Below are 22488 nucleotides of genomic sequence, written 5' to 3' on the forward strand. Positions count from 1 at the left end.
TCCACCCAAACAATGCATAACATCAAGACTCCACAAGTTCATGGTGATCAGCCAGCAATATAACAACCTGCCATAATACAACCCAGAATTTAGCAGAGAGAAATAACAGAAACCAGAGTCTCTACGCATACACAATGCCAACCATACAGCCCAAAATTACTAGACACATAAAAAAAAAAAAAAAAACACAGAAAAATCTAACCTAGAGGCAAGAGAAAAAGTAAATAGCCAATAGAAATAGACTCTGAATTGACCCAGATGTTGGAATTAGCAGACAAGAATTTCAAAGCAATTACTATAAATATGTTCAAGAACTCGAAGGTAACAATGACCATAATGATTGAACAGATGGGGAATTCTGACAGAGAAATGGAAGTTTTAAGAAATAAATGAAAAGAATCTAGGACTGAATTACAATATCTGAAATAATAAATTTACTGGATGGACTTAACAGTTTAAATATGGCAGAAAAAGGATCAGTGAACTTGAAGACACATCAGTAATAATACCTAATCTGAAAAAAAAAAAAAGAGAGGGAAAAAATATCAAAAACAATGAGCAAAAGCCTCAGTGACCAGGGGGTGTGGGTAACATCAAGCCATCTAACAGATGTGCCACTGGTATTCCAGGAGAGAAAAGAAGAAAATGGAGCAGAAAAAAATACTTTAAAACAACACAGGGACTTCCCTGGTGGCGCAGTAGTTAAGAATCTGCCTGTCAATGCAGGGGACATGGGTTTGAGCCCTGGTCCAGGAAGATCGCACATGCTGCAGAGCAACTAAGCCCGTGTGCCACAACTACTGAGCCTGTGCTTTAAAGCCCGCGACCCACAACTACTGAGCCTGCGTGCCACAGCTACTGAAGCCTGTGAGCCTAGAGCCTGTGCTCTGCAACAATAGAAGCCACCACGATGAGATGCCCGCGCACCACAACGAAGAGTAGCCCCCGCTTGTCACAACTAGAGAAAGCCCATGCTCAGCAACGAAGACCCAATGCAGCCAAAAATAAATAAATAAATAAATTTATTTTTTAAAAAACACAAAAAACCAAAAAACCACAACACATTACAAACAGAGAATGATATAAATTAGAGTTCCCTTCTCATTAGAATCAATGGAAGCCAGAAGACAATCGAAAGGCATCTTTAAAGTATCGGAAGAAAAAAATCTATCAACCTCAAATTCAAAAACTAGCAAAACGTTCTTCAAAATTATTCTTCAAATGGCCTTTTGGAATATGTGAAAGCAGAGAGAATTTATCACCAGGATACCCCTATAAGAAACAGTAAAGAAAGTTATTTTGGCTAAAGAAAAATACCAGGTGAAACTCAGATCTATAATTAGGAATGAAGAGCACTGGAAATGGTAAATATATGGATAATAGAAAAGATTATCTTTTTTCTTCTCTTAATTACTGTTTAAAGGAAAAATTAAAATGTTTATTATGGAGGTTTATAATATATGTAAATATAAAAAGTGACAATAACACGAAGTACAGTGTGCATAATTTCACATGAAATGGTATAATATTAACTCTAGTTTAACCCCTAAGCATCCACTAAAAAGGTTATGAAAAAATTTAGCTAAAGATCAAAAGAGGAATTAAAACACAATATAAAAATATCTGATTAAAACAAAAATGAAAGCGGGACAAGCAGAAAACAAAGAACAAATGGTAGACATAAGTCCTACTACATTAAATCTAAATAAACCAAACACTCCAATTAAATGGCAGAGATTTTCAGACTGGAGAAAAAAAAAGGAAGATCCAACCATATGCCATCTACAAGAGACCCACTTTACAAAGAAAAAGATATACCAAGTGAACAATAAGCAATTAGAGAGCTGGTGCAGCCATATTAAGATCAGATAAAGAAAAGGAATATTATTAGAGATAAAGAGCAGTATTTCTTAACATTTAAAAAGTCAACACATTAGGAGGACAGTTAACAATGCTAACTAATATGTATGCACCCAAAACCAGAACTTCAAAACACATGAAGTAAAAGCTGACAGAACTAGGGAATTCCCTGGTATCCAGCGGTTAGGACTCCGTGCTCTCACTGCCAAGGGCCTGGGTTCAATCCCTGGTCCGGGAAATAAAATCCCGCATGGCGAAGGAAAAAAAGAAAAAAGCTGACTGAACTATATACAAAACACATGATACAAATATTGTTGTTGTAGATTTTAATACCCCCTTCTCAGTAACTAATTGAACTACCCTCCAAAATTACTAAGGCTATCTAAGATCTGAACAAGGCTATCAACTGTGCTATCTAAGATTTGACCTCATTTATATTATTTATAGAACGCTGTATCTGACAACTGCAGAAAGACATTCTTTTCCAGTGCACATGGAACATTCACCAAGACAGGCCACATGTTAGGCTATAAAACAAGTCTCAATAAATTACAAATGACTGAAATGTTACAGAGTATATTCTCTGATCACAACAGAATTAAATTAGAAGCCATAACAATAAAATATCTAGAAATGTCCCAAATATTTGGAAATTAAACAACATATTTCTATATCTTCATTAGTGTGGTCATTATATTTATATATACTTTTAACAAAACTCATCTAATTGTAAACTCAAGATGTATGCATTTCACTATACATAAATGTTTATCTCAATAAACTAATGGAAAAAAAAGTTCAATAAAAGTTTAGCTGAATTAAAAGAAACTCAATGTATCTATACCTAAGTTGCAGTCAAAATACTGAATGAAGGACAATTCCCCATGTAACCTACATTCTCTAAGCTTGTTCACTCCAGCTTAGAAAATTCTTAAGACAGACTCAAGCTCATTAAATAAATACAGTATATTATTCTTTCATTCAATGAACGTTAGTATATTGAGTTCAGTCTAATGGGAGGCAGAATTGACAAAAAACTTCAATATTAAAAGTAAAAAAGGGTGCTACTACAACAGATAGGAAAAGCACTTAATCTAAATTTGATTATGTTTAAACTGAGATTTTAATTACAAATAGCAGACAGGGAAGAAACAGTGTTTTAGAAAGAAGGACAATCACATACAATGGAAATGTGAGAACACAGTAAACTTGGGGCACTTTAAGAAGTACTGTATGGGTATGTAGTGGCCAAAGAACAGGATAGTGATGTATGGAGGGGCCAGATCAAAGATTCTGAACAGCAGGGTGTAGCATACTAAGGAGTTTGCTTAAAATTCAGGATAAAACTCAGATGTAACCTAAGCAGATCTGAGGCAGGAGATAGATGGGCTCCAGGCTAGGCATTTACAACTGGCCTCCTGTTTACATTTCTTAGGGCAAGAAAAAGATGGGCTTCAGGCTGGACACTTACAATTAGCCTCCTATGTGCATTTCCTGAGACAGGAGATAGGTGGGCCCCAGGTTAGATATTTACAACCAGCCTCCTGTTTGTACTTCAAAATAGAAATAACAACAGAAACAGGGTAAATAGCCGGGCTTTGTCTCCTGAGGACACTTTAAGATAACAGTCATGGCAGGAACAGAGAGGGGCTAAACCCTGTTTGAGTAAAATTTCAAGAGGTCATATATTTCCCATCCTTGGGGCAAGGGAGACATTGCACATGCGCAGAAAGGCTCCTTGTGGGTCAAAAAAGAGGGGTCACCACCGCAGAACAGGTGATGCCAAGGCCCCCCCATAGGCCTCTGGGCTGGAATCCATCTTGGAAAAAAGTTGCACACACATGTTGGGGAGGGTCCTAGGGCAGGTCAGGTGCAGAAAAAGAAACCAGATAATTGGCCAAAGGTAAACAAAGACCCAGAAGAACTGCCCTATATAAATGACTTAAGCCTCTCTTTACTGCACTCCTCCTCGTTAGGGAGGACGCCCACACCCTTTCTCTCCGGGTGTGTGTCTCTGCCTTGTTTCTGTCTTAACTAAACTGTTTCTCTGTGTGCTCTCCCATTTGTTGTGCTCTGCCTTTAATAATAAACTTTTCATTTTTTTTAAGGCCTTATGTATTTATTGCAAAATAGTTCTCGAGAAAGGCTGCACCAATAACTTAACATGAGGAATTAACTAAAATGAGAAAATTTCCTCATCTTCTTGCCAATTATGGGTTCTTGCAATTTTTATAATTTTTGCCAATTTTCTGGCCCAAATGAATATATCATCAACATTTAACTTGCTTTTGATTACTACAAGGGTACATTTTTTTAAATAGATATTTATTGGCGTATAATCGCTTCACAATACTGTGTTAGTTTCTGTTGCACAACAACGCGAATCAGCCATATGCATACACATGTCCCCGTATGCCCTCCCTCTTGAGCCTCCCTATCCAACCCCTCTAGGTCATTGCAAAGCACCTTTGCACCTGTTTTTACAGTTTTTGCCTCCTTGAAACACTTTTGCTTTCAAATGGAGGCAAGAGCCAGGGGAACTCTGCTTCTAGCCTCTAGCCCCTGGTGGACTAGGATTCCTGGTTTTCACCCAGGTTACCCAGGTTCAATTCTTGGGCAGGGAACTCAGATCTCACTTCAAAACACCGTTCACTGCTGCCTCTCCAAGATCAGATCTGCATTTTAAAACAATCACTTTGGTAGCAGGATGGAGAGTAAACTAAAGTAGTGCAAGGTTGGAGGCCAATACCAGTTAATAAGCTATGGGAGCAGGCAAGGCAACAGACAAGGGCCTTAATACAGCAATGGGAAAAGTAGAATCAATAAGACTTGGTATCTAAATGACTAGTTCTAAACTGTGAATACGAGCAAATCACAAGAGCTTCTAGGTTTCACTACATTTGTCCTCCTACTTTATGAAGACACATTTTTGACACTCAGATACATGACATTTAATTCCTTGTAATCTGAATTTGGCTTCTACAAAAGATTGAGCAGTTTGAGTGTAGTAAGCCTGTCTTCTGTATCTAGCAGGGGTACGGAATCAATATTTGTTCAAACAATTATCAAACTGAATAGATTTGACATACTTGCCAAACCATCTCTATGGCTTCCTGTGTCTTTTTACAAAGTACAGTTTGCATGAGAAATTCCCTGGGATTCTTATTAAAAATGTAGACTTTAGGACACTAGCCTAGACTTACTGATCAATATCCAGGAGTCATGCCTCAGGAACCAGTATATAAACTTTCAGATAACTATTATGCACATTAAAGTTGAGAACCATTAAACAATTCTCTAGGGCTTCCCTGGTGGTGCAGTGGTTGAGAATCTGCCTGCCAATGCAGGGGACACGGGTTCGAGCCCTGGTCTGGGAAGATCCCACATGCCACGGAGCGACTGGGCCCGTGAGCCACAACTACTGAGCCTGCGCGTCTGGAGCCTGTGCCCCGCAACGGGAGGGGCCGCGATAGTGAAAGGCCCGCGCACCGCGATGAAGAGCGGCCCCCGCACCGCGATGAAGAGTGGCCCCCACTTGCCGCAACTAGAGAAAGCCCTCACACGAAAGAAAACAAAAAAAAAACAAAAAAAACAAAACAATTCTCTAATCTTAGGAGATATTCCTAGGTACAATTTGCCATTCTAAAACCTCTATCCTTTCTTATCTTTGTTTGGATATAAGGTATTCTACTCTCTACCAAAGACAGCAAGGTGGAGGAAAAATACATTTAGCCTCAATGGTAAACTGTATGGGTTTCAAAAACATCTGTCTTGGAGAAAACTTGTCACAATTCTTTTCCCTACTGCCAAAGTTTCCAATGGCATGGTAAACATTAGATTTGCAAAATAAGCACTGAACTCCAACCACACAAGGTGCATTGTCCAGAGTCAAGAATTGGGCAATGGTTATTTGGCAGATTTGATTTAGATTTTACTTAGGAAAATTTGAATTTTTCTATACAGCTAATATATCAAGTGGTATCAAAGGCTTTTTTTTTTTTTAACACTGGGGTGATTTGTAGTGCAACTAAAAGAAAAAAGACAGACACTTCTTCCATTTCTGGTCATTTAAATAATTAAGTTTTTTTAATGATACTCTAGTTAATTAGTTCTTAAACTCCTTTATAAAAACTGATTCAAGGAATAGACAATCTATAAAAAAATATGACTTATTTCTTAGCTAATACTTAAAACCAGTCAGTAATTTTCACACATGACAGAAATGTATTCTATATGATGAACTATTGACAGTTAAAAGGGGAAGATTTTTTGACCTGTTACTTAAATGTGCTTATTAACGTCAGATTTTAATTCTCTTTTGGTTTCATTATCTCATGGGAACGTGGGGGTCCCAGGATTTCTTTCTTCCTTAACTAAATTACATGAGTTGACAAAGCACAGGTCTCTAAATATTGAAATAAAATTCTAATATACTGTGGTACTCTCTATAAAATGAAAAGTAATGGTTTTTGTGAGTTAAAAAGGAAGCTACGGGACTTCCCTGGTGGCGCAGTGGTTAAGAATCTGCCTGCCAATGCAGGGGACACAGGTTCGAGCCCTGGTCCAGGAAGATCCCACATGCTGCGGAGCAACTAAGCCTGTGCGCCACAACTACTGAGCATGTGCTCTAGAGCCCGCATGCCACAACTACTGAAGCCTGCGTGCCTAGAGCCGGACATGTTCAGACATATCATCTAAATAAGGAGAAATAATAAAGTAGCAAATGGATTTTGAATTCAGGATAAGACTTTTGTAAAAGAAGTCTCTCTTCATTACCAATGGCTAGCAATATCTGTCTGTATGGGTCAGGCTATTAGGAAAAATTACATGCCTAGTGATGAAAATGTTCTAAAATCGAATTATGATGATGGCTGCACAATGATGTAAATTCACTAAAAATAACTGAATCATACACTTAAAACAAGTGAATTTTGTGGTATGTAAATTATACCTCAATAAAGCTTTAAAAAGTATGTGCTTATAAAATAACAAATGAATGACATACCCCATATTCTTAACATCCTAGGAGTTATGTAAACTTGGAAGCAATTAAATATCATGAAGATACTGGTGCCTACTGTATGCTGATGATTTCAGAGCTTCTAAACCTATGAGATTACTTAGGGTCAGGACTAGGGGGCCATAGCAACCCTTTCTTTAGACATTAACCCAGACTGAAAGATGTCCTGGAGAAGGCCATATTCTAATATATAAGCAACTATTTCATATCCTTATCAAAATGTCTATAATAGAGAAAGCTAGATGAAGCTACCATTGCTTTGTCTTAGAACAGTGACATACGATAATATTACAGCAACTTTTATTTTTCAAACCCTTCTTTTAAAATTAATTTTTACTGGAGTATAGTTGCTTTACAATGTTGTGTTAGTTTCTTGCTGTACAGCAAAGTGAATCAGTCATACATATACAAACATCTACTCTTTTTTAGATTTCCTCCCCATTTAGGTCACAACAGAGCAATGAGTAGAGTTCCCTGTGCTATATAGTAGGTTCTCATTAGTTATCTATATTATACATAGTAGTGTATATATGTCAGTCCCAATCTTCCAATTCATCCCACCCTACTCAAACTCTTTAATAAATTCCAAATACATGGGCAGGTCTGAGAATATATAATTTTGATGGGAGAGCTATTTTCAATATAACGTGGTAAGTTCTATGACAGTGGTTTCACAGGAGTCAAGGATCTATGGCAACACAGAAGAGAGTCATGTATCACTAAATGATAATACCTAGATGATAATACCTGGAGGTATGGTGGCAAACGTCAGAGAAAATGTCTCTGAAGAGCTGACATCTAAACTGAAACTTAAAAGGATGACTAGTTATCAGTCAGGAAAGAAGAACATGAGTATTCTAGGCAAAGAGAACAAAGCATGAACAAAGATATGGAGCCATGAAACAGTATACTAGGAGGAGGGAATTAGTGACAATTCAGTATTACTTACATATGTTTCAAGGCAAAGAGAGATGGGATGACCAAAAATGAAAACAATATAGAGAATTTTTCATAAAGCTCTACTTATTCAGTTTCAAGGATTTTACTTTACCCCTCTACTGATAATGTAGAATTTAAAAAATAATTTATTGGGAGGTAAATCCTATAAATCTGGGACCACTACTCTATACGACATGTAGCCCTGAAGAATTAAGCAGGTAAGTTTTTGGTTACCCCATCTTTTAGAAAACAGTTTGACAATGTGAGATCTCCCCATATTTTCCTATCCCCAAAACACTCCTGTTATAAACTCTGTTAAAACACCAGCAGTTTATTAAGGACAAAGTAACCAGAATGTATTTTTACAACAACAAGCAAAATACCATGCCTGAAAGCAAATACCTGCTTTATCATAATCTTACTATCAAATACTAAAATAAGGAAAATTTACCTTGAAACAATGCAGTTGGGATGTAGTGAGTGTATGGTGAGTTTACAACCTAGCAATCATCTTATAATCATAATCTTGTAATCAAAATGAAATACGTGTCCTACGAACAATCTGAAAAGTTTGGCAAGTCTTTTCTCTTTTTCCCAAACTATGCCACATTTAGATTTTTCACTGTTCATTGTGATATGTCGCTAATTCATGAGGCCTGCTATTGCCAAGTGGAAGAAAATCTTACACTAGAGAATAGAAAACTCACACAATTATTTTATAATATGTTTTTTCAATTTGATAACTTCAACTCACCCATACTGAAAAAACACTTACCTGCTTTACATTATATCCTGCTTTTGCACTAGTTTCAATAAACATAACATTCAGCTCTTTGGCTTTCCTCTCTCCTTCCTCAATTGACACTTGCCTGTGGAAAACAAAAAAGATACACAAACTCATCTTTTTGAAAGATAATGATATAACGATTATAAACAAGGTTCTGAAAAAAACTTTTCTTGATATGGTGGTTATACAGGCAAGACTAGTTTGAAAATTTATCAAGCTGCAATATACTTGAAATTTGTACACTTAGGTTAGAAAGAGAAAGAAAAACACCATACAACATCACTTATATGTGGAATTAAAATATGACACAAATGAACTTTTATGAAACAGAAACAGACTCACAGACATAGAGAACAAACTTGTGGTTGCTGGGGGGAGGGAAGAATGAAGTGGGAGTTTGTTAGCAGATGCAAACTAGTATATAGAGAATGGATTAAACAACAAGGTCCGACTGTATGGCATAGGGAACTATATTTAATATTCTGTGCACTTCTGTGTGTATGTTATATCTAACCAAATGTTTTTATAAAGGCATTTTTTAATGATTTGCTTTTACCTGCTAAGCTCATCTTGTATTTTTTTAATTTTAAAAATCTTAATAGCATGCTATTTTCTCTTAGCTTTAGCATTTAGCTTTGTGATTAAAAACTTTTATGTAAAGTAACTTTTTATGGCTAGACAATTTGTCAATTCACTACCATAATTTATGTAACCAGTCTCAAACTGTTAGAAATGTATGTTGTTTTCAAATTTTATTGGGTTGGCCAAAAAGTTCATTTGGGTTTTCCATAAGATGTTATGGAAAAACCCGAATGAACTTTTGGCCAACCCAATACACTACTGTGAAAAATGTTGCTATGAACATCTTTGTGCTTTGTGACTTTGGATCATTTCTTTAGGTTGGATTTTGTGGATTTCTACAAGTGGAACAAGTGAGTCAAATTAGTACTTCTTTTACAGGGAATTTTGTAGTACATTATAATTAGCAGTGTCTCTCAAGCTGTGAGCTCTTCAGGTGCAGGACTATCCCGTTTATCTTAGTGTTCCTAGCACCTAGCAATCACACAGGTGTTTAATAAATATGCAACTATTCTAATTAAATGGATCTAAACCATCAGCTGATAAATCCTGCTTCCTACAACACAGACCACCAAAGCAATGCAAGAGAATTTCTACAAGCTCCCACCATATCTATCCTCCAATCTACCTATTTGTGTGCCTTTTATATTCTACGTCTAATCCTACTACTATGGAGGAACTGTCCTTATTCCCCAAACTCATACCTATGTACTAGATTCCACTGTCTTCTTGTTTACAAGATGTTATTCTTGAATTTCTCCACTCTCTAAAAACAAAATTATTATTTTTTTTTTTGAAATTTATTTATTTATTTATTTATTTTTGGCTGTGTTGGGTCTTCTTTGCTGTGCACGGGCTTTCTCTAGTTGCGGTGAGCGGGGGCTACTATTTGTTGCGGTGCGCGGGTTTCTCATTGTCGTGGCTTCTCTTGTTGCAGAGCATGGGCCCTAGGCATGCAGGTTTCAGTAGTTGTGGCACGTGGGCTCAGTAGTTGTGGCTCACGGGCTCTAGAGCTCAGGCTCAGTAGTTGTGGCGCACAGGCTTAGTTGCTCCACGGCACGTGGGATCTTCCCGGGCCAGGGCTCGAACCCACGTCCCCTGCATTGGCAGGCAGACTCTTAACCACTGCGCCACCAGGGAAGCCCCAATACTATGTATTTTTTGACTTATTTACTGTCTGGTTTATTCTTGGAATAAAAGCTCCTTGAAGACTTGTCTTTTTTGTTCACTACTCTATCCTAGAGTGGCATTCTCTGAAACATAAGTGATACTCAACAAATACCTCCTGAATGAATGATTATTAGTCTGTAAATCCTACATGTGAAGAATTCCAGGCAGAGATCCTAACTAGTTTTAGACTATAAGTCACCCCCTTAAAATGGTTGAAAGTTAGCTATAGCAATGTTCACAACTGTGGTTTGAGTTTGTCAGAAGCACCTATAAAGATTAGTTAAAATAACTGAATCTGGAAGGAGGATCAAAAACATTAAAAATTTTAAGGTTGATCATGATCCTTTATAGCCAGAATCTTAAAAGAGATCTAATAAGCCATGTTTACTAAGTGATTCTCAGGTTTGAAACACCTGGGACTCACTGGGCCACAGGGGACATAAAGAATACTGAGAATCTAGGTGCTGAGACACGGAAACATATATTCTGGTCTTTCCTCCAAGTTTTCATGAAAAAACTATTCATTTATTTAAAGAATCAATTTTATTTATTTTTGGTTGCACTGGGTCTTCATTGCTGCACGTGGGCTTTCTCTAGTTGCAGCAAGCAGGGGCTACTCTTCGCTGTGGTACGCAGGGGCTACTCCTCGTCACGGTGTGCGGGATTCTCATTGCAGTGGCTTCTCTTGTTGCAGAGCACAGGCTCTAGGAGCTCGGGCTTCAGTAGTTGTGGCACGCGGGATCAGTAGTTGTGGCTTGCAGGGTCTAGAGCGCAGGCTCAGTAGTTGTGACACACGGGTGTAGTTGCTCTGTGGCATGTGGGATGTTCCTGGACCAGGGATTGAACCCGTGTCTCCGGCATTGGCAGGCAGATTCTTAACCACTGCGCCACCACGGAAGTCCCGAAAAAAATATTTACTTGTCAGAGAAAGTAGTAAAGTCATTTAACTTTGAATTGTTTTTATTAAAACTTTTTTTTTTCTGATTACAAAAGTAATTTTTAAAAGACCAATCATTACAATAAACTCCTCTATAATCCCACTCTCTTCCCAAAGATAACTACAGTTAAGTTCATGTATGCTTATTGCAGATTTGTTCTAGGCCAAAGGAAAGATGTCTATATATATATATATATATATATATATATATATATATATAGGATGGTGTGTGTGTATATATATATTTTTTAAACAAAAAGGATTCATGTATACACACTGATCAAGTTTTTTTTTTTTTTAAGCTTCATGTATTAGACAGCAATAAATTCTTCTCATTTTTTTAGTGGCTAGAAGAATTTCATTTATAAAATGCTACTACAACTAGCAGTCATTTAGACTGATTTTAATTATTTAATATTATAAATAATGTAATAATACTTCTTGCATGTTCATCTTTTCACATTTCTGTGGTATATCTGTGGAATAAGTTACTGGAGGCGGATTTGAGTCAGTGAGTATTTTAAATACTGATATGTTAAACCGTTTCCTCTAAAGATTATATTAGTTACATTTTCAGTGTTCGTTTATTCAGACTCTTGACGATACTGTGCATTATTAATCCTCCTAATAATGGCTAACCTAATAGGTGAATACGATCTTTATATTTATGTATTCAAACTTATCAATCTTTCCCTTTATGGCTTCAGGATTCCACGTCATGTTTATAAAAGGTCACTCACTCCCAAAAGATTTTCTTTTAATGCTTTTTAAAAAAATTTAAAACTTTTACTCATTTAAAAATTATTTTATTGGGAATTCGGGATTAATAGATACGCACTACTGTGTGTAAAATAGAAAAACACCAAGGACCTACTGTGTAGCACAGGGAACTATATTCAATGTCTTGTAATAGCCTATAATGGAAAAGAATCTGAAAAAGGATAAATACATATATATATGTATAACTGAATCACTTTGCTATATACCTGAAACACTGCAAATCAACTACACTTCAATTAAAAAAAAATCCTGCAACTATTACATTAAAATTTAAATAATAAAAATAGATGAACCCCCCCCCCAATTATTTTAGTGGAACGAACAAAACTCTAATTCTTTTATTTTTTAAAATTAAAAAAAAATTTTTTTTAAAGACTCTTAATTCTTTTAAATGTGGATAACTGAGGGGTGATAGTCTGGCAAAAATTACTGAGAAATATGGTAATTCTAAAGCAATGGACAAATATTACCTTAAAGAAAAATTATTGTAAACATAATTTAGATGTTTCTAGCATTTGTATACTCAAATATTATGCAATAAAAGAACAGATGCTGTAAGCATCCTTTTAGATAACTCTGGCTATAAAGGGAAACAATTCAGATATACAATTTTTCTATTTAACAGTGAAGATATCTAGCGACTCTCCACTAGAAGAATATATACCTATATGATCTTCAAATTCTCATACCGAAGATAAATAAAATAGTGAAAATTTATGATAGCAACTGATGTCCAAAAAATGATTTTCATAAAGAAAAGTTGAAATCATACACTGAATTTACTTTCAAATTAGGAAAGACTTTCTTGCCAATTCCAAATGAGGTACCATGGCAGAAATGGGCTTAACATTTCATAAGTCTTTGAACATATTGGGTTTCTTTGCAACATTTTAATTAATAGCAAAAGTTCATCACTGGAATTTCAGTATCCAACTAATGAATAAACAAATAATAAATAGTAAAAGCTTCGAATATTAAATAAATGGTCAAGACTATTTAAAGCAGAAAGAATATCCAGTAGATCACTTAGGAATGCTAAAGGCAGATATTCAAGCCACGGGTTCTACAGTGAATGTTAATACATTTTGCATCCCGTGACTTGAATATGTCTTTGCTCATTTGACTAAGGTATCACAATCAAGCTATTCAGTTCAACATCACAGTCTGGCTCAACCATACAATTAAAAAAAAGAAAAGAAAAAACTACACCACTGAATTATAATGAATATTTATAAGAAGACTACCAAAAGAGTGTGCATTTAATCATTACGAATACTTTTTTAACGATAGGATTTGTAAAACATTTTGTTCTTTAACAGAACACTGCTCATATTTATGAGCCCTAAAAAATGCAAAATAGTTATCAACTTCATGTGTAAACAATCTTGCACAAGAGTTATTTACACACGAGCTTACACAAAACCAAAAATTTTAGTTTCCTTTAAGGACTGAGTTTAATGTGTGTTTTTTTTTTTAAATAAATTTACTTATTTTATCTATTTATTTTTGGTTGCGTTGGGTCTTGCTGCACGCGGGCTTTCTCTAGTTGCAGTGAGCGAGGGTTTACTCTTGGTTGCGGTGTGCGGGCTTCTCACTGCGGTGGCTTCTCTTGTTGCGGAGCACAGGCTCTAGGCATGCGGGCTTCAGCAGTTGTGGCACGTGAGGCTCTAGAGTGGAGGCTCAGTAGTTGTGGCGCACGGGCTTAGTTGCTCTGTGGCATGTGGCATCTTCCCAGACCAGGGCTCGAACCTGTGTCCCCTGCATTGGCAGGCAGATTCTTAACCACTGCGCCACCAGGGAAGCCCTACTGTGTGTTTTATTGTGTGTGTGTGTGGGGAGGGCGGGTGGGCCATGCTGCTCAGCTTGCAGGAACTTAGTTCCCCGACCAGGGACTGAACCTGGGTCCTCGGCAGTGAAAGCACAGAGTCCTAACCACTGGACCGCCAGGGAGTTCCCAGGACTGAGTTTAATGTTTACCTTTCTATTTCAGGTCCCCACACTAAAGAAAAGGGGCAGGGGTATAAAATTAAGGATTAAACATGTCTCCTTTTAAAGCAATTTTTCACTAACAAAAATAACAGGCTGCTTAGCAAAGAAATCAAACATTCCATACAAATATGAAATCATTCCATACCTCTTGTCAGCAAGATCTGTTTTATTTCCTACTAGCATGATGATAACATCACTTCCTCTTTCTGTTCTGACATCATCAATCCACTTTGTAGTTTGCTGGAATGAGTTAACATCTGGTATATAGGAGGGTGGACAGAGAGATTAGTGTTATTGCAAGTGCCTCCCCAAGTGAAGGACCAAACAAAGAAAAAAAAGGAAAAAAACAAAGTACTGGAAGTTGGAAAGGGGTTGGCACATTAGGACCCACTTTTAATGTGCCTGCAACATAACTCCATTTTATCTGAGTATAAATATCAATGATCTAAACAAATCACAATAGTAAAGTCCTTAAGGTACCTTTTATAATAGTTTAAAATTTTTGGACATGACCAAGTGAGTATAATGTACTGTATGTAATTGAAAAAAAATTTTTTTAAATATAAGGACAGCTATGGCAGATAATATGGTGTCATGTTGCCACAATGCTTTTTTGATTACTTAAACATACCAAACATGACAAAGAAAGCATCTCCAAAAGTATGTCAGCCAGTAAGTCCCAACACATCCACAAAATTTGTAAAGCCTTTAAATAGCTTTCAACACCACTCTGTTTGCATTGCTTATTCAGTTTGTGATCACTTTAACTTGAAGTATATTAGTTTAATGTACCAGAATCACTTATAACAAAATCCATCTTTTCTAGCCCTGGATTCTAAGTAGAGTACTTCAATACATCTTACAGCAGCTAAAGAAAACAACTTGCTAATATTTTAATGGCATGTGCACAAATTTCAAAGAAAAATACACCAGGTTTTACTTGATTTGGTTAAAGTAAGCACAAACATTTTAAAGCTGCAAAACTTGTGAATGCACAATAATGAACATACATTTTTAAAACAAGTAGCAACCCAAAGAAAAGCTTCAAGAAAAGAAAGACTGCATTTGGCACCTAACCAAAAAAAAAGTCTCTGAATGCAAACCTCTTAGAATTCTGCCATTGCAATTATTGTTAAGTAGATATGATTTCTGGTTGAGCAAATATGCAAAAATGTACACTAATAATATGACTAGCTCAAATCAGTAGATTGTTTATATAAGATGTTTTTAAAGAAGTCTAAGATGTGGTACTATCCTGGTCTTCCTATAAATTATGGAGCACTATACAGAATGATGCTTAATATTGCCTAATATATCATAAACTGATTTACAAAGACAATTTTAATCAGATAGCATTTCCCTGTCAGTCACCAATGCTCCATTCAAAATTTACAGTCACTTAAAAAGCCAAAGGCATTATTAGTCAGTCTTGAAGGAAAAGAAAAAGGAAGACCATTACTTTTTTTAGTCTCCCATTTAAATTTTTTTCTTGGAGAGAAATGAAAGTATAATTCGTTAGCAACCAAGTAAATAAGTCAGAGAATCCAGATTTCATTCAAATGAAAATGATTAATAGAAAACTGCACATTATGTTTTCTCTGCCTTCCTCTATAGAGAGAGGATGGCTGGAAGGGGAAAGCAGAGAAAAGTTGGCTAGCGGAAGCTTTTAACAGTCTCAACAGAAGCCTTGAAGGATCTGGAGAACTTGGCAAGAGACTTAAATGCAGATTATTTTATTTTAGAGAAATCTGAGATCAAGTTAAATAAAAAAGGAGACATTCTTCCAACCATAATTATGGTGTACGGATAACAGGATACTAAGAAAGCCTTGGAGACGATTCATAATTAGATCTAAAGGAAAATTTACAGGGCAAAAAAACCTGGCACAGAAGAAATAAAGCATATTGGTACAAACACCAAAGCAAATACTCTGACCTAGCTGGCCTGTGATAAGGTTTGCTATGATAAAACTCATTTTTACATGCCAGTATAGAAAACAAGCACAAGACAAGAACATGCATGCAACTAAGCTAAAGGTTGAAAGATTAGAAATGCATAATTCCCCCCCCACTCACTTGTGATATCATAAACAACAACTGCCACAGTGGAGTCACGAATGTAGCTAGGAATCAAGCTCCTGAACCGCTCTTGACCTGCTGTGTCCCATAATTGCAATCGTACCTAACAATAAAATCAGTCAAACAAGCAAGAAAAATAAGAAAGGTCAACCCGTTGCAAAATACCTACTTGTGATATCGTAAACTACTACGGCTGCAGCAGAATCACGGATGTAACTGGGAATGAGGCTACGGAAACGTTCCTGACCCGCAGTATCCCATAGCTGCAGCCTGATCTGTGGGATGGGAAAAAATAAATAAAAAAAAAAAAAAACCAAACTCATACTGAAAAGAAATAATGTTTTTAAAGGGAGGAGGGTGGCAAGGAGGTAAAAAGGAAACTCATGCAAAAGGTTACAGGGATGTGAGGAATGAAAATAACACAAAACTCCTTTCCTTTTTCAAAAGGGAATAATATTTAAATTTGGCTTGCTCTGAAGGTACATAACTCAAAAAAAATGGCAATATGAAAGATTTCACAGAATCAGAAGTACAGCTTCCTTTTTTTTCCCCTCCCTGTAACCTCTCTTTGAATCCTATGCCTTCCGGAGAGCAAAAGTAGACTGCTGATGTTCAAATAGTGAACATAAAAGGGAAAAACAAAGGTAAATGTCAGTGAGCAGCTCAGGCTATCAGAGAAAAGGAATTAATGCTTTTCTGCAAGCCTCTCTGAAACTAAAATAAAATGTCTCTTTTCTCTATTGGATCCAGAACACTTTGAAATTGGATCTCTGACTACTGTGCTTATGTTTCTCCCACACATTTCTTCCTAGAACACTGTATATAATCTAGCAAAAAGGAGAAATATCTTTTTGCAACCTTACATAAAAATATCTTTACTTTCTTACTTTTTCACATCTACATTCCAGGAAGAAAAGCCTGAAAAGAAGCATTAAGTTCTCTTACCATCATAAAGCAATTTCTGTTTTCAAATTTTAAGAAATAGAATGCTATATGTTAAAACATAAAAGAGAACATCCAAAAGAAAAAAACTCACAAACTTATAAGAAATAGCATTAGAGATAACTTTTTTGGGTATAGATCCCAAAATAATGCATTTAAGAGAGTCACTGTTTAGGTGACAGGAATCTCTTCAAGGGATAGCAGGCTAGAATACAGGATTTATATTGCACTTAAAAGGAGTATTCCAAAAGACAGAAGACAAAAATCTAACAAGTAAATACACATTACTTTTTTCTATTCATAGTCACTTTGGTACATATCATATTCTGACAAATAAAATCTTGAAGTTCACAAATTGTGTGATATTCAAATGAAATCTTTTTGAATGCTTCAAGAGTGGTATTCAAAAGGTCTTTAGCAGCTCTAATTTCTTCATGAAAATATTCTTATCTCAATGCTATTTGTTATAATTTTCCAAATCAAGACAAAATTTTGTTTAACAAGCCTAGGGTCATCAGGGTTTTACAAGTAACAGCTTTCTCTCCCCTTTGGATTCTACTTGGGGATAAAAAACTCAAAGTGCTAACCTAAGTACTACTCACTCTATAATAACAGTTTTTCTCAAGGCCTGTAAACTAACTCTGGCAACTTTGCTTAGTACTTCTTATGGTGACAATCATTGATTATAGTTTTGATCATAATTTTCTATCCTGGAGTGTTGCAGAAAATTGCACACTGAAAACATTACTCACTGTTCGATCCTCTAAGTACATTGTTTTTGATAAAAAGTCAATACCAATTGTTGCCTGTAAAACAAAACAAAACAAAACAAAACAAAGAAGTTAAAAATAGTAATAGTTTAATGGCAGTCAGCAGTTTAGGGTTCAAGTGGGAATTATGATTATGGAAGAAATAATGAATAAACATATAAACATATCATAGCCAAATAAAAATGAACAAAATTTTCAGTGATAATGGCTTCTACCTTTTGAGCACTTGCTGTGTATCAGAGATTCTTTTAGGCCCTTTACATGATCATCTCTAATGCTAATACATCTCTACAAAGTAGCTAGTAGCATCATTATTTTTCTCATTTTATACATAACAATATTGGGGTTTGGAGAAGTTAAATAACTTGCCTAAAGACACAAAGCTTCTGCTGTGGAGTTGGGAATAAAAGTCCAACTCTTTCTAATATATACTTCTATATTTGCTTTATATTTATATATACTTTAAAAATCTATCTTTATGTACATATTTTATACACTTCATATATCATATATATTCACATACATTATATATTTTTACATACACTTTATACATATATGTAAAAAATTTTTAATTGTGATAAAATACACAACTGCTCTTTAAAAAAGTCTTTTAAAAAAAATGGTTAAGAGGGTTAAAGGGTAGTTTTAGGTTCATAGCAAAACTGAAAGGAAGGTACAGAGATTCCCCTTTCCCCCCTGCCTCCACATATGCATAGCATCTCCTATTGTCAACATCCCCTACCGGAGTGGTAGTACATTTGTTATGACTGATGAACCTACACTGACACTGATGTAATTTTTTAAAGATAGGTTTTGGGACTTCCCTGGTGGTCCAGGGGCTAAGACTCTGCACTCCCAATGCAGGGGGCCCGGGTTTGATCCCTGGTCAGGGAACTAGACCCTACATGCCGCAACTAAAGATCCCACATGCCGCAACTAAAAAGACCCCGCATACCACAATGAAGAGCCTATACACGGCAACAAAGATCCCGCATGCTGCAACTAAGACCTGGCACAGCCAAATAAATAAATATTAAAAAAAAAAAAACTTTCTAAAAAATAATAAAATAAAGATAGGTTTTATTTTTAAATTGTCATAAAATTTGACATTTTAACTATTTTTAGGTGTATAATTCAATGGCATTAATTACATTCACAACTGTACAATTGTCAACACTATTTACAACTTTTTCACCACCCCAAACAGAAACTTTGTACCCATTAAGCAATACCAAATTACAATGTATGGATATATGACAATTTGTTTATCCATTCATCTATTGATAGACACTTTTGGCTACTATGAGTTCCTGTTTTCAATTCTTTTTGGTATATACCTAGGAGTAAAATTGCTGGGCCATATGGTAATTCTACTTAACTTTGTGAGGAAAGTTTCTACAGCAGCTGCACTATTTTAAAGTCCCACTAGTGATATATTCCTATTTTCCCTTTTCTATATAAATAGCCATCCTAGTGGGTGTGAAGTGAAATGTTACTGTGGTTTTGATTTGCATTTTTCTAATGACTAATGATGCTAAACATCTTTGCATGCTTTCATGTGCTTATCGGTCATTTGCATATCCTCTCTGGAGAAATGTCTATTCAGTCCTTTGCCCATCTTTAAATTGAGTTTGTCATTTTGTTATTGATTTGTAGGAGTTCTTTATATATTCTGGATATTAAATCCTTATCAGATATGTAACTTTCTAATATTTCCCCCTATTCTGTATGTTGGGCCTGGTGCCTCTACTGAAAATCAATTGCCAAGAGAGATATATATTTATTTATAGGTTCTCAATCCTATTCCATTGGTCTGTATGTCTACCCTTATGCCACTACCACACTGTTTTAATTACTGTAGCTTTGTAGGAAATTTTGAAATTGTGAAGTGTGAGTCCTCCAACTTTATTTTTCTTTTTCAATAATACCTTGGCTATTAATATCTTGGTGAATGAGGATAAGGTCTTTCATTTCTACAAAAATGGCAGTAGGAATTTTGATAGGGATTGCACTGAATCTGTAGATTGCTTTGGGTGGTTGGTACTGACACCTTAACAATATTAAGTTTTCTGATTTATTTACCTGGGATGTCTCTCCATTTAATTAGGTCTTCTTTATTTTTTTTGAGTAGTTTTGTTGATTTCCATTTCACACAGACTTGTATTTTAAAACAAACAACAAGGGCTTCCCTGGTGGTGCAGTGGTTGAGAATCTGCCTGCCAATGCAGGGGACACGGGTTTGAGCCCTGGTCTGGGAAGAACCCACATGCCACGGAGCAACTAGGCCCGTGAGCCACAATTACTGAGCCTGCGTGTCTGGATCCTGTGCTCCGCAACAAGAGAGGCCGCGATAGTGAGAGGCCCGTGCACTGCGATGAAGAGTGGCCCCCACCTGCCACAACTAGAGAAAGCCCTTGCACAGAAACGAAGACCCAACACAGCCATAAATAAATAAATAAATCAATCCCATTAAAAAAAAAAAAAGTCCCAAATTTAAAACAAAAAACAAACAACAACAACAGAAGAAGATGCTTCCTCCTTTATCCCAAACTATGTGACTAATACACAACCTAAGTACTAATTTCACCTTATGACATTCAATCTGAGAATTATATCTGCCATAGGGTGGGACAATGGGCTTATAAACTTGAATTACTATGCAAGAGCATCTAATTGACAAACCTCAGGAGTGTACAGGAGTGGCATAGCTGCATTTAAGAAATCTCACCGGGCTTCCCTGGTAGCGCAGTGGTTGAGAGTCTGCCTGCTAATGCAGGGGACACGGGTTCGAGCCCTGGTCTGGGAAGATCCCACATGCCGCGGAGCAGCTGGGCCCGTGAGCCACAACTACTGAGCCTGCGTGTCTGGAGCCTGTGCTCCACAACAAGAGAGGCCACGACAGTGAGAGGCCCGCACGCCGCGATGAAGAGTGGCCCCCGCTTGCCGCAACTAGAGAAAGCCCTTGCACAGAAACGAAGACCCAACACAGCCAAAAATAAATAAATAAATAAATTTATTAAAAAAAAAAAAAAAAAAAAGAAATCTCACCAGTAGAACCTCATTTACTCAGACAGTGTGGCAGAGGTAGTTAACTACCTATACAAATATCCATCTACCCCTTCTTCCTTACTAACACAATCAAACATTTACTTAAAACCATACTTTTCCCACGAAAAAAATTACATTTTCCAGGCTTCTTTGAACTTTAAATAAGTGGGGTTAACTCAGTTGGGAGGTATGTTCTTGTTTTTTCCCCCCTTTCCTCCGTCTTTCTTCCTGAACTGTGGCTACCAAGGCTGGAACTCCAGGAACCATTCCAACCATGGAATTCCAACCATTCCAACCATGAGGCAAATTTCAATATGGAAGTCATATATTAGATCAGGTTAAAAAGAAAGTTAGAAGGAGTCTTGGTCCTGGATGACCATGGAGCTGCCACACAAGCACTGAAACACACTACCTTTAGACTTCTTTTACATGAAAAAATATTCTCATGTCACTTATCAATGTTGTTTTGTGTTTGTTATAAACAGCCCAAAATAATTTTTAATGGCTATAAATAGAAACAAGCATTTTCAGATCTCACAGTCAAGACATAAATGTTTTTACAATTAGTACAAAGTCAGACTTTATGATAAAATGTACAACAGTCCCCTCCTTGCACTGTACTATCCTAGTTTTGGTGCATCACTTATATCACTGAACTCGTTAAGATCAAGATTAACCTGAAAAACATCCTGTTGTTACTCTTCTTTTTAGTTAATTTTATTCCAAGCTGAGCTATTACAGCATAGAAGTCGATCATGTGTAAGAATTAAGCCAACAGCAGGAAGAACAGAAAGGAGATGGCTGGGAAACTAATCGTTATCAGCTTTTCCAGCATCTTGAATGCTACTGATGAGGAACTAATTCAAATTTTCATAAAAGATGGATGAGACATTAGTGCTGCCTCTTGCTCATCTCCTTAAAAACATGCAAAAGACAATAACTGCAGAAGAAACCAAAGGTAAGAGAAAATTCTCCCATGTATCTTAATTTACAACTTCATATTATCTTAAATGTTAACTAATTCATTGGTTTTGAGGGGGCAGGGGTCTGCTTTGTAAAAAAAAACAAATTAAACTGAGTACTTATAAAAGGAGCTCACAATTCAAGGTTGAACAATGGCTTATCCAAATATATTGGAGCCAAGATAACAGTAACTTTTATTTGTTTAGCTATTTTATTTGGATGCTCTCCACTTAGAATGGTGCTTATTTACCCCAACAGCTATTTTATAAAAGATTCAGGTGTAAACTACTATTCTGTCTGACTCTGTAAATAGTGGTTTGTCACCTGTGTGATGCCACAGAAGCCAGAGACCCATAAACATTATGATTTTCCATATGGGACATGATTTTTCCAATACAAAACTAATTAGGTAAGGAAAACAAGTTTTCTTCTGTACGAAGCAATGATAATCAGTTTCCTTCTGTGGTCCAAACACAAGTAAAGCTCTGTTGCCTGGTTGCTGCCTTCTCTAGCAAGAGAAAATAGAGAAATAATGAGTTGAAAGAGGCAATGACCAAAGGAAGAAAAGAGTGGGGAAGTTAAAAGAATCTAAAATTGAGTAACAGAGATAAATAAAAAGAATGAGG

At 36.2% G+C, this 22488-nt stretch overlaps 1 protein-coding gene across 2 annotated transcripts in view; it reads right to left on the reverse strand.

Moving 5' to 3' along the window:
* The window catches only part of RAB6A (RAB6A, member RAS oncogene family), a 79104-nt gene that overhangs the window by 16288 nt on the left and 40328 nt on the right, over window positions 1–22488 (reverse strand). The window contains exons 3-6 of one of the 2 annotated variants that reach the window (XM_057553201.1): window positions 17834–17887; window positions 16137–16242; window positions 14207–14318; window positions 8595–8688 (exon numbers count right to left, since the gene is read on the reverse strand). In XM_057553201.1, the coding sequence (XP_057409184.1) occupies window positions 8595–8688; window positions 14207–14318; window positions 16137–16242; window positions 17834–17887 (366 nt within the window). Of the gene's footprint in view, window positions 1–8594; window positions 8689–14206; window positions 14319–16136; window positions 16243–16308; window positions 16415–17833; window positions 17888–22488 lie in introns of both variants that reach the window. The other variant, XM_057553199.1, reaches the window with a different exon arrangement.

Source organism: Balaenoptera acutorostrata, chromosome 9 (assembly GCF_949987535.1).
Source record: "Balaenoptera acutorostrata chromosome 9, mBalAcu1.1, whole genome shotgun sequence".
NCBI classification, from domain to species: Eukaryota; Metazoa; Chordata; class Mammalia; order Artiodactyla; family Balaenopteridae; genus Balaenoptera; species Balaenoptera acutorostrata.